The 13806-nt window shown below is 40.6% G+C and overlaps 1 protein-coding gene across 1 annotated transcript in view; it reads left to right on the top strand.

Annotated features, from left to right (window-relative positions):
• The window catches only part of LOC121527569 (partitioning defective 3 homolog), a 604468-nt gene that overhangs the window by 310786 nt on the left and 279876 nt on the right, over positions 1-13806 (top strand). The window contains exons 9-12 of the mRNA XM_041814583.1: positions 2425-2649; positions 3618-3805; positions 11664-11803; positions 12304-12432. Coding sequence (XP_041670517.1) covers positions 2425-2649; positions 3618-3805; positions 11664-11803; positions 12304-12432 — 682 coding nt within the window. The remainder of the gene's footprint in view (positions 1-2424; positions 2650-3617; positions 3806-11663; positions 11804-12303; positions 12433-13806) is intronic.

The raw sequence follows: 13806 nt of genomic DNA, 5'->3' as shown, positions 1-13806 counted from the left end.
GGTTCCCAGACATTTTTCCTGAGGGCCCCCCCTACTCATAACTAAATAACTAAGCTAAGCTCCCTGAGGACCCACTTGGAAAAAATGAACATAAATTCTAGCTGTTTTCATTGACAAAATCCCAACATAAGAGGCCTACACAAACTTTCTCGTGACAAAAGAGCTATGGATAAACTATCCATTATTACGGCAGTGTATTATGGCCACTCTAGAGAAAAAATAAAGACGATCTGTTAATTTTCAAGAAGAGAAAACAAACATTTTTTTTTTTTTAATTTACACTGTTGTAAATTTACATTTTCAAAAACTTCAGTTTTTGTGTCCAAATTTTAGACTTTTTAAACTTGGAATTTTCAAGTTTTTTCTTGTTAGTTTTTGGACTTTTTAAACTCTGAAATACTGAGTTTCTTTTATATATATGACTTCATAATTAGAAAGAAAATTTAAAAAAAATTGACTTTTCTGCACAAAAATGAACAGATTTTCCTTATTCTTTTAATCTTTTAGCTTGGCCCTAATACATTATGTTTTTGAAATATGATTAGCCCCCCTAGGGGTACCCTAAACCCAGGTTGGGAACCACTGAGATAGACTATAAGTGATCCATTGTTTAAAATCTAGTACAGATGGATGCTTTGAGGGAATGCCTGACCTCAGTCAAAGCTGACTTCAGAGTACCGTGATAGAATATGAATACTATGTAAGGGTTAACAAATAAAAATCAGTAAACAACTAAATGAGGAGTCATCAAATCATACCACACTGCTGGGTGATTAACAGAACCAACCACTATACAGATGCTGAGTCAGACTTGGTTCATGTTCCTAAGACAACTCTATCGCTGTCAGACTCTACTTTGTCAGAAACACAGGCCGAAGATTTTCTCAGAAAATCGTCATCAGCATGTAAAACTCCAAACTCTCACGGTTACCTTACCGCATTATGTTAATATGCTCACCAGACTGTGTGCAAAGCCACCAAGGTTTTAAGAATCTCTTTTTTCTTCCTTTCTGCAAACGATGCTATTGTCATTAGTAAACATCCCAGTTCCCTTCCAAGCCCTTTCTTCTGTGAAAGAGGCTTACAAACCAAATCCACCAGGGAGTGATGTTTTGTAGCGTTCCACACTTACCCTCCCCTGCCAAACATACACTCCTCAGCAGCATCCAAATGCATATGATGTTTGTGATTCTGCATAAAAATTAGGTGAAGGAGCTCAACTTTCCTCCACCCGACGCCCCCTTCCTCTCCATCTTTCATCACTTTCTTTCCCGCCCTTGATTGTGCGTTGTGCAGAGTGACAGTTTAAAGTGATAGTTAATCTCTTTGGATTGTTTTGCATGGGTAAATATTTTGAGGCGCTTAATCTAACTGAATGTAATGATGCATTGATGGGGTGATTTATTATTCAATCAGGCCCGCGTGGAGGCTGATTACTGGAGTGATGGCACTGTATATGTGCAGGTGGGAGCATTTGCGTACAAAGGAGCTGCACGCAAACAAACAAGCACACATACTTAGCTGCTGCCCTGCAGTGTGCACGTGTGAATGATTTCTGCAAATTACCATAAGAATAAAGATGGGAGGGACCAAATCCTGCAGAAGTGGCTCGATACGGCGTATGCGCCTCGCCTCTGTGACACGGCTTGAATCAAGTGTTGTCTGTTGTGGTGGAGGCAGCTTAGCGGCTGTCATGTGGATAGAATCAGCATGGTATTACTGGCACCGTAATGGAGGTTTGGAAACAGGAGGTGGGATTGTTGGAATCCAGATGTCCTCCGTGCCTCAGGCTCCTTATGCTGCAGCGTGGCTCGCTTCTGGCTAGTCTATCTATATGCTAAGTGCCACCAGCAAACCAGACTAAACAATTCCTGCATCAGGGAATGATGTCGAGTTCTTGTCTTGGCTTATTTGGCCCCAAATCTTGACTCAATATGTGTGTTTTGGCTTTTTTTCTCATTATTTTGTGAGTAAGGAATGAAATGTGTGTCTGGAAAGCTTCCTTGATGCATGATTCATTATCTACTGATTGTTGATTCAACTCATGCCCATTCATCTCTAACCACAAACACTCAGATACTGTAGAGAGACTCAGATAGGCTTCTAACAGTATGTTTCTCTAAAATAACCAACATATATTCCATAAATGACCCACACTGCTTATCTCTTTCCTGCCTTGATGCTGGTAATTATAGATAATGTAATTTCTGTCCTTAGCTTTATGTGCTGAGTAGCCCTGCGATTAGCAATGTTAGCCCCAACTCTCCCTATCTTCTCTCAACATATACTGTAGCAGCCTTCCTTATCCTGCTGCATCTGTCAAGCTATGATAGTACACCATTGTTCTTGATTCTCTTATCATGTTAAAACTAATTCATTTCTGTCTGCATGACCTCCCCTCTCATTTCTCTGTCTCACCTACAGAGCACAGAACATTTTCAGGCAAGCCATGCGAGGCCGGCTCATCCTCTTCCACGTGGTTCCAGCATCCGTGAAGAGGCAGTACGAGCTGCTGGCCCAGGGCGAGCTCAGCCCGCCGCAGTCCAACAGAGTCCGCTTCAGCGCAGATTCTCAGCAGGCGGGCGACAGGACCAGCATGGCTGGGTCACGGATGTCCAGATCTGGACCACAACCAGGCCTAAACCATAAGTAAGTTGTGTATCCTCAGTATCATATCTGTTGGAGACTTACACTGCATTCAGAAAGTTACAGACCCCCTACACTTTTCAACTTTGTTATGTTGCAGCCTGATGCTGCATTTGAAAAAATACATTTTTGTTCTCACTAATCTCAGCCTGAATACAGCATTGGTGGTCCCTGACAAACTCAGTAAATGGGCCCTCCTTAGTTGTGATTTATCATTAATTATGTGTGTTGGACCACACTAGTATTGGTGCTAATATCCTGGCTAACAGTCACTTCATTTTGGAGCTGAAGAAAGTGTCAAGCTATTACTTTTTTGCCACTTTTCTTCAGTTATTGGTGCATTTAAACCCATTCTTTTTCTGTTTTTTTTAAATCATTTTCTTTGCCTTATTCTGCTACTTTAACCCATATATACCCCTTTCTGACCCAGTTTCATTGCCCATTTTGCCACCACTGACTCACGTTGCCACTTTATGCCTATTTATTGTCTTTTTAACTAACAGTTCTAACTTTTGATGTAATTTCACCAAATTTCCTAAATTTGCCCATTTTTAACCTATTCTCACTCTTTTTTCTGCCTTTTTCCATTTTAAACCCATTTTTGCCACTTGTAATCCTTTTTCAACACATAAAAGCTCTTTCTTGCCACTTTTGTTGCACATTTTGACCCATTATTGCCACATTTGACCCTTTTTGCCTTTTTAATACTGAGTTAATATTTTTCCCTTAAAGATGTCCCAGTTTCCTCTTTATTTTCTGGCATCCATACATTTGTGCACATAATTTCTTAGCTATGAAGCCTGACTTTACTTCTGACTGGTTTTATTTCAATGTGCCTGTCCACATTCTTACCAAAGAAAGGTTATTCTGTTTTGAAGAAGGTTATATACTGAACTTGAGTCTTCAGTCTTTCATACCATCATATGCCAACAGAGGAAATAATAAATTGTGATTTTTATCTTGCTGTGTAGCCACCAGGGACCTCTCGCAGGAAGCACCCCAGAGCCAAACCGACGCTTCACCATGTTACCCCACACCACGATCACCAGGACTGCATCAGCCCCCTCCCCCTCCCTGCAGCGCAGGGTCAGTGCGAACCCGTCCAACAGCTCTTATGTGAAGAGCAAAGGCCGCAGGTTCAACATCCAGCTGAAGAAAGGTAAGAAAGGCACAACCAGTGTAAATTTTTGTGAAATCTAATTTATTTCTATTTTTCTTAACTAGACTTAACGGTGGCGCAGGGGTTAGCACTGTTGCCTCGCTGCAAGAAGGTCCCTGGTTCGCTTCCCGGTCAGGGCCTTTCTGTGCAGAGTTTGCATGTTCTCCCAGTGCACACATGGTTATCTCCGGGTACTCCGGCTTCCTCCCACCATCAAAAACATGCTCATTAGGTTAATTGGTGACTCTAAAATTGGCCGTAGGTGTGAATGTGAGCGTGCCTGGTTGTTTGTCTCTATACATCAGCTCTGGGATTGACTGGCGACCAGTCCAGGGTGTACCCCACCTCTCGCCCAATGACAGCCCCTCCCACGACCCAAACGGGGTAAGCTGTATAGAAAATGGATGGATGGATGGATGGATATTGAAAGTGTGCAAGTTCTGTTTTCCAGATGTCGATTCTCATCCATGCAAACTCTGCTTTAAATTCCACCAAAAATTTACCTTGAGCCACAAACTGTTCTGCTATTTTGATACTAAAGCAGATTATGTGTCAACCATGAAGTAGTTCATCCTTCATGGGAGTGAGCAGATGCTAATAACACCTGTCTCTCTCTCTCGTTCTATTTCTGCCTCCGTCAACCATGTCACGCTCTGTCTCTTCTCTTTAATCTCATTGAGACAAAAAGGACAAAAGGCTGTCTCGTCATCTGTATGCTTTCCTACAATAGGTGAAGAAGACAATCTTTAATCAATCTGGATTTTTTTTTAAATTCTGTCTTCGCCTTACATGCCCCATAGCTACAATGTTTGTGGTTCATTTCCAGCTGACAATCTTTTTCCCCATCATAACCCCCTTTTTCTTCCTTGATTTACATCTGCCTCTTTACCTTCAGTCAGTCACAGACAAAAGCCAAAAATGTAATCGACCAAAAGATCTCTGGTTGCCTTTGGACACAAACTCACTTCATCTGTTTGCTTTTGGCCTTCTCAGTTTGTTACACTTTTATGGTTTAAAGAATTAAGATTTAGATAATCAATCTGCTTCCAGCAGAGGTTTGTGTGTGTGTAGACTTGGACATGCCTTTGATACTGGATCTGGAGTGTATCTTAGCCAACCATTGTGGTGGGATTTCTGCCAGGGTCCATCTCATTTTCATCACTTCAGTGTTTTTTATATGAATTGAACACTGTTTGGTTGTAAAACAAACCAGTTTTGAGAGTTTTTCCCCTTCTCCCTCTTTTTTCTTCCGCTGTTGGAGGGAGCAGATGTTTGGTTGAAAGCTGGCATCGAGGCCGTAGCAGTGAGCTTCAGGGAAATGTGCAGCAAGCAAGGGCAGCAGTGCAGGCTAAATGCAGTGTGCTCAGGGGAAATGCAGTGACAAGCTGCTCTAATGTGTTTGGCATATTTCTCTTAGTGCTACCACCAGACCTGCAGAGTTCAGATACAGTTTTGGGGATGTAGTGCAAGTTACTTTTTTTACTCATAATAAGATGATGTTCCACTTTTTTTCTGTGCACAAGCCCTTCATTTCAGTAAACCTTACTGGGGAGATGTTGGGAAGGTTCCAGAAAAGAAATTATGCCAATGGTTGTGTTTATTTTCTCTGGCAACTTTATTTTTTTCTGCTGGGCTTGCTTTCCTTTCTGATTGTTTATTTAGAAATGAAGAATTTTTCATGACTCATAAAATGAATGTGATGACACAACTCTCATATTCAAATTTTGTCCAAATAATGTTTGGGAAGACCACAGGATGGAATTCATGATAAGGCATTTGTGGCAAACATGGCAAGCTCAAGATTTTCTATTTGAGGCTGACTGCAAAAGCCAAAAAACAGAAATAAGCTTGTTCACAACCTGGGAAAGGAATTTTGGTCTGAGTAGCCAATGTCTTTGTGGTCATGAAGGGTGGACACACTATAGTTTTTTTGCATTGAGGCTCAAATCCTGCCTCTGCTCCACCTCCCCACCTCAGACTGAGTTTGAGATCATTTTTCCAATATGCCAGTTGCCATTGCTTGGGGTTGCTGCATCTTATTCATGTTTTTAGTGACTTTCTTTTAATGGACCACGGTTATGCTCTGCCATTGACTTCTGGTCCAATCACCCAAGCTCTTCCTTCTGTAATGTTATATTTCCAGGTTGAGTAGAGATCAGGCCTGCTGCCTGCTAACTTCTGCAGCTCAAAGCAATGTTTACCATACCTCTTCTTCAAAGACAGTCTGTAAACGTCAGGAGTGAGGAGACCAAGTCCGGGAGTTTTAGGGGAGCAATGTTGTCACATTCTTGTCTTATGTAGGATTCTAGCCTCTCAACAATGCTGGATCTTCTTTGCTGGATTTTTCCTTTTATGATGTGCTGAATATTTTTCTGCAGGCCAGTTCAGCACCTGGACTGTCCTACTACAAAGCCATGTTGTTGTGATGGATGTGGTTTAGCATTGTTTTGCTAAAATATACAAGGTTTTTTTTTTTTTTTCCTGAGAGAGATGTAGTCTGGATGGGGCTGTAGGCACTAATGTAACTCCATACCAATGCGTTCATGGCGTTTCCGAATTTTGAATTTTAAATTTTAAATTTTGACTCATTTGAATGCAGAACAGTTTTCCATTTTGGCTTGTTCCATTTTAATGAGCTTTTGCCTGAGAAGACGAAGGCATTTCTGGATTGTGTTATGGCTTCCTCTTTGCATGGTTCAGCTTTAACTTGCATTTGTGGATGGCACAACAAACCGGCAATGGTTTCTGGAAGCGTTCCTGAGCCCTTACAGTGATGTCCAGTGCATAATCATGCTTGTTTTTAATGCAGTCCTGCCTGAGGACCAGAAGATCACGGGTATCCAATATTGACCTGAAATTGTTATATAATTGTTAGAAGTAGTTTTTTGACAGTGTCGATGTTTTGCTAGTTTACCTAATTAGTTACAAAATGCTCCTCAAGATGTTTGCCTTAGTATCAATTAATTTTTAAACTTTTTTACCCCATTCCTACTTCTTTCAAGGTGTTGTCTCTATCAAATTCAAATTTAGCTGATATGTTGTTTATGTATTGTGAATAGAATATGAGGTTATGAGCTTTGCAAATCACTGCGTTCTGTTTACTTTTTACACAGTGCCCTAGTCTTTTAGTGGAATTGGGGTCATATTTATATTTTTCATTAAATAGCAGGGAAATAGGATCCGCAGTTGCACAGGCACGTTCCATGGTAACCTTTATACTTTCAGGGTTTTTCTGAACCCAGACACTGATGGTAAAGTGCTGTACTTTGTCTTATCATACATAAGCCTTGATTTTTCTACCATAAATACCACTTTTCTCTTGCCAGGGGGTACTAAGCTGGGGAGAAATAAATAAAAACATAGAATAAAAGGGAGTGTGTAAAAAGCCTGACAACCACTGGTCTAATTTAGCTCTCATAAGTGTATTCTTGCCCAATCAAGAGAAATGGAGTCTTGGATTATTGCTCATTATTTAAATGGCCTTACCCAAATAAATATGTCTGACTTTAAAACTTAAAGAAATCAGTAGACTCCAACAGAGATGCATCGTCAACCAAATGGAAGTGGTTTGTAAATTCAACTGATTACCAAAGTCCATCAGAGTCCCGGGGAAATGTGCTTCTGAAATCCATTTTGACAGCCCCATTTGATTACCATCAGCCTTTATTAAGGATAATGCACTTTTAGAAAAGCTTCACCAGTTTTGTTGTTGCCGTCTTGTAATTGTTGTGATTCGGCCTGAGTGGCTCTGCATTCTGAGTGTCGGGAGCAGATCTTGGCATGGCAAATTAACAAGAGTGCCTTAATCAAATAGTGTAGTCGAAAAAAGGACATACGCACCCCATTAAGTCATTCTAATGTGCCTCAGCCTTTCCTCATGTTTGCTGTTTAATTGGCTTATCGGAGCCAGGATTCCAACTAATCCAGGAAGGGATACACTTACTTTTATCCTGGTCTTCTATTACCCAAAATAAAGACGTCAGTGGTTAATTACTGCAGGCCTATTAGAGATGCATTCTCCTAATTGCCTGATTGGAGCCTGTTAACGACAAGATCTTACAATGGGCAGGAGTTTGATTCTTCTCATTAGGCTGCAGAGGAGAGGGAAGGGGAACAAAGAAAATGACACCAAAACTAAGAGAATCTGTTTTAGGATAGCTGAGTAGTGATCAACATAACTTTATCTAGAAGTATGTATTTTCCCAATCTGACTGTGAATTTTGATGTTATAAATTGAGCTGAGTGGGGAACTTCTTGCGATGCATGTAACCCTGTATTAAAAGTTTGCATTTCATGAAGACTAACTCTGCAAATTTAACATTCAACATAAGCCATGACAGCTATTTCTGCCTGCTTAGTTACCATGGCGCATTGATGGCGAGATCATAGCACATCATTATCCCCAACTGCTCAACTTTTTCTCTTTATAAGCAACCTCCTTATCACCTTCCCACAAGTTTGTTTGTGTGCAAAAGCCATGAGAAAGTTGCCATCCACGCTTCTCCCTCTCTTTGTGTTTCTTGTTCATCAACACCATCACTGTCAGCGCTACGACAGTTCGACAGACTGCTAGAGAGACATACTGGGAAAACTAGGTCACGATGAACCATCAGAGGTGCTGACAGCTCTGTGAAATGAGCAGCTCCTTTTTGACATGAATACTAATCACTGTTGTTACCATCCGAAAGCCTCCACTGAAACCACAGAACGCAACTGTCTCACTTGGCTGCTTGAAACGCCAACGGCTAGGTTATGCATGGTGGAATCTATCTCTGAATGCCATTTTAATGACTGATTCAATGGCATTTTGCAGCAGGGCTTTTGAATGTTTAAATATTCTGTTTAAACGGAACCCAGGTGAAAGAATGTATGTGACTTGGCTCTTATCCCTGGCTGACATTTGAAACCATTTCTTGGTTTTATTTGACAAATTCAGGTCTGGTCAGCAGGAAAGGTCAGGCCTGAGATCCTCTTATTTATCCTTTATTGTGTTTGCCTACTTCCTCCAGACCTACGATTCATATTCATTTGATGAACCTTAAAGGTCAGACTTAAAACCTAAAGCAAATGGCTTTGCACAGCTGGTATCTGAGAGAACAGCTTCAGCTGCTGAATTTAGTCTTACCATCTTACCTACAAAAAAGGCAGGTGCTGCAAACTTCCAGACTATTTACTGTGCTGGATTCATGACTTACAGAGACAAAAACACTTTTAAAGCCAGTTAAAGGATCTAGACTGGTGAGTCTCTTTGGCTTTTGATCATCAGTTTTGCAGAGGAACTAATGTCTTAGTAAGAGCAGGTGAATGGACAGTGGCCATTGATGTGTTGTTAAAATTTTGGCACACATCTCTAAATATGGCATGGAGTCAGTCAAGTTATGATTGCTTGCAAAAGGCATAGGTTCCTTCCAAGTCCCTGTACTGCCCTGGGATTATGTTATAGATTTTTTATTGGTTGGTGCTCAATTCCACCTATAGTCTGTTGAGGTATAAACATGTTCTTTTTTCACTATTCTAACTGGTGATAACAGAAAGTGGAAGCATTTAGGAACAACAGCAACTCAGCTGAAACCATGTAAAGTTACAGAGTGGGGTTAACGACTGCTATGACGTGATGCATAATTGCATGAATGTTGCAATTGCTCAGCTGATTCTGTTGCTGAAGAGTTTTGAACTTCCACTGGCATTAATGTAAGCACAAAAACTGTGTGGCAGGAGCTTCATGGAATGGGTTCCCATGTTCGAGCAGCTGCATGAAAACCTCATATCACAAAGTCTTTTCTTTGGATAACAAGCAGGTTTTTCCCAAGATATTGATGAAACTCCTTATCAAATTACCAAATTTCAATGCTGTCTTGGGAGACTGTGCCAGCTGTGAGCATTGTTGGAGGAGGGTTGATGGTATGGGGCTGTTTTTCAGGGTCTGGGCTAGGCCCCTTATCTCCAGTGAAGCGCAATCTTAATGCTTTAGCATACCAAGACATTTTGGACAATGCTATGCTTCCAACTTTGTGGCAACAGTTTGGGGACTGGCCTTATCAGTTCCAACATGACTGATCCCCTGTGCATAAAAAGAAAGGACTATAAAGATATGGTTTGATGCTTTTGGTGTGGAAGAACTTGACTGGTCACCAAGAGCCCTGACCCCAACCCCATCAAGCACCTATGGGATGAACTGGAATTGAGATTGCGAGCCAGGCTTTCTCATCCAAAATCAGTGCCTGACCTCATAAATTTTCTACAGAATGAATGCGTACAAATTCCCACACAAACACTTGAAAATCTTGTGGGAAGCCTTCCAAGAAGAGTGGAGGCTGTTATAGCAGCAAAATGGGGGGGCAACTCCATATTAAAGTGCATGTATTCGAATACAGTGTCATCACAGTGCCTGCTGGTGTAATGGTCAGGTGGCCAAATACTATGGTCTGTATAGTGTATTGTGTCAGGTAATTGCTTAAGCATATAGATATTAAAACGTTATCGTCTTGGAGGTGCACTGTTGCAATTTTTGCAGTTTTGTCCCCTTTGTAACCCCCTTTAAAATGTGATGTTGAAACTTAAGGGACTAACTTTCAATAATTGCAAAATCAAATAAATTAAATTAAACAGAATCTTTGAGTTGGTCTTCTTGGCTTGGGATAGTTTTAAAAATATAATGGCCCTTTAAAAAAAAAAGCATGATTGTACAACTCTCAGAGAGTCATAGTCAACCTGTTTCCTATCACAAATTGAACATGATTCAATTCAAAATAATGTTGGCATGAAAAATATTTTCGTGTTTTGCCAAGATACCTCAAATAGCCACTAGGCAAAATTTGCAGGGGACGTGGAGATGTGGTACATAATCGGGGGCCACAAGTTCTAAGGGAAATCTTCTAAAGAGACAGTGCAGTAAAAAGGAAAAAAAATGCAATTAGAGATTTAGGGTTACTATGGCTCATTGTGCATTACTAAGAAGCATATACATATACAGAATATATAAGGATGACTGCTTTACACATTAAACTTCAATCTGTCTTTGTATAGCAGGATGTTGCCTTGGTCCAGACATGATTCAAACACAACCTTCTGACCTGCTGTTCTGCAAAAGGTCTGAATATTTTTCGTGGTTTAAACATCCGGCGCATGGAACAGGGATGATTTAGAGCACATCTTTTTGCCGATTCGTTGAAGCGTGCTCGCACGTCATTTTGAAGATGCTATTGAACTGCATTTTGATGCTTTCTGCAATCCATAATCATTCACTTCTCTCTGCTTATTCTGGTCCATAACTGGTCTTTAATCCAGCCATAACTCACAAGAGTGGCTTTGCAGTCCACATGCACTTATCATAAACACTCAATTTTGGTTCATAGCATCAGCACTAAATATAGAGTCGGGGACATATTTTCATTTTTACATCCTGAAAAACTCCAATGAGACACACCCTGGTAGCAAACCCATGAAAAATGTCAGGATGGAAGTACGTCTGTTTGTATTAACTACAGGAGGTTCAGAACATGCTGGAAAACCATAATTTGATCCTTGCACAGTGGTTTCTCCTGTTACAGCCGCATGTAAAGTAATGAAAAGGATCTTTTAGAAATGGTTTCATGAGTCTGGCATGTTTCAGATCTCAAAGTTGAAGCTCTTTGATAGTTTGGCACGACTTCTTTAAGCTTATGTCTAACTTTTATTGGAAGTTAGTTTATTAATGACTAAAAATTTAACACATTTTTCATGAACTTATTCTGTTAATGGTTGGTTTTCTTCATTTTTTCCTATGAACTCTTTCCAGGAATTATGCACTGGAAAAAATAAATGAGCCAAAGATCACATCACACTTTTAACTTTGTAAATTTGGCTTCCACATTTCTAGGTCCGGAAGGTTTGGGGTTCAGCATTACATCCAGAGACGTCCCCATTGGTGGCAGTGCTCCCATCTATGTCAAAAACATCCTTCCTCGAGGGGCCGCCATCCAAGATGGCCGATTAAAAGCTGGAGATCGACTGCTTGAGGTGGGGCTGCACTTTCTGACAACCTCTTATGACTAAATCAAGTTCAGCCCTGTGAGTTTTATGTTGTTTCAGAGATTAATTAGTCTGCGGCTGATATGCTTTTTGTTCCAAAATTCAGTCTCTCAGAGCTTTTGTCAAAATGAGTCAAACACTCAGTGTTCCCTTTGGCGATGACAATTCTGCTCCCGCTTTGAATGGCTGGGGGAAAGTGGTTGGAAGGAACAATATTTTGATTAAACTTCAATCAGAGTGACGTGAAAATCAGCTAGTGCTCACTTTAGGGGGAAATAACCCGTGTTTAAATCCAGCTCCAACTGGCTCAGAGAGTAATCTGCATAAAGGTTATGTGGAGGCCGTAGAGTTCCCCTCATTGAAGTTGGAGAGCTTTGATTCCAGTTTTGCCGCTGAGTGGGTGAATATCTTTTCATCTGCCTGTATTTCATCTAAGTATTTATGATTCTGTGTGTGCATGTTGTGTGCGTTTGTGCATGTCTGTGCAGGTTAGTGGAGTGGATCTGAACGGTAAGAGCCAGGAGGAGGTGGTGGCCCTGCTCAGAGCAACACCCATGGGTGGGACTGTGAACCTGTTGGTGATTCGGCAAGAGGACTCACTGCTTCCAAGAGAGGTGGTCAGTATTAAGCCAGAGGGTGACCTTTTAAACTATTTTCATTTCTCCTTTCCCACTCAGGAACAAGAATCACTTTAACAGATGATTGCAACAAGGTGCACTCCTGAAGTGTTCTACTTGATACAGGGAAAAATGGTACCCTGTTTTTATAGTTTCCTCTTTAAAACATTAATTTTAGTTGAGGTTTAGCTAAACTTGTGAAGGAAAACTTTAAAAACAAGAAATCAAGACTTAGACATCCATTGTTTTTAGTGGGATATTACCTGTTAAGTTACCTCAGTTTGATACAGCACTCAATAGCCTCTCTTTAGGAATATGGTACAGGTCACAGACCTTAAATATCATTTAAAAAATGTCAAAGTAGCTGCTCTAGTGTACCTTTGTCTTCACCCACCTATTCAAGCTCCTATTCTGCTAGGGTTATGTTTGCAGATAATAATTAAATATATTGCCACAACTGATGGAAAGGCAAAAAGCACAAAAAAATGATATTTTAAAAAAGAAGGGGACAGAACAATTTCCAAAACGGGTTGTCTTCAATATGTATAAGACTATTCAAATAACTCTGTATGCTTAGCTTAGCACTGCAGCATGCAATACATGCATACAATAATATTTCAACAGGGCCATTTTGTCAAGAAATACACATGCTTTGCAGTTATAAATATTTTCTCTTTCAACATAAAGAATTATTAATTAGCACTTTTATGTATAAAGCATCAAGCACTCCTTCCTGCTCTTCCTATGAATACAAGATAAAGCCTGAGGCAGGAAGAGAAGCAGCAAAAACCAAGAGCAGAGGCATCAGTGACAACAGATGCCACTGATTAAATCAGAAGAAGAATAAAGGAGGTGCTGGGGTGGAGGAGGGTTGCAAAAGTAGCTTGAAGAAGGAGCAGCAAAGCTTAGCCAGGCTAGAAAAGAATAATACGGCATGAGTGCAATAGCCAATCAGCTAATCTCATATATATGGCGGCACTTGACTCCATGGCCTGCCTGAGCTAATGCTATGATCTTGATTTCAGTCAGGACCACTTTTTCAAGAAACAGCAGGCATCAATGACAACAGAATGATATTGAGGGTAGAGAAGTTTAGATAAAGCAGCCTGTATGCAATTAGCCAATAGCCTACTTTGACAAATCTACTGGCCATCAGCTGCTAATGGCCTGCATGAGATCAGCTTGTCTCAGTTATATGGCAACGGTTGACTCTGTGGCCTACCTCCCTGAACACTATGCGCTTGATTTCAGTTAGGACCACTTTGTCAAGAAACACACATGATTTGCAATAGATTTTCTCTTAAGTAGCAGATATTGATTTGCTGTCATTGCTTTTATTTGTATTTGGTGGTGTGGCCTTTCTGGGATCCCCCT

Source organism: Cheilinus undulatus, linkage group 19 (genome assembly GCF_018320785.1).
Source record: "Cheilinus undulatus linkage group 19, ASM1832078v1, whole genome shotgun sequence".
NCBI classification, from domain to species: domain Eukaryota; kingdom Metazoa; phylum Chordata; class Actinopteri; order Labriformes; family Labridae; genus Cheilinus; species Cheilinus undulatus.
This window is presented reverse-complemented; position numbering and strand designations above follow the sequence as displayed.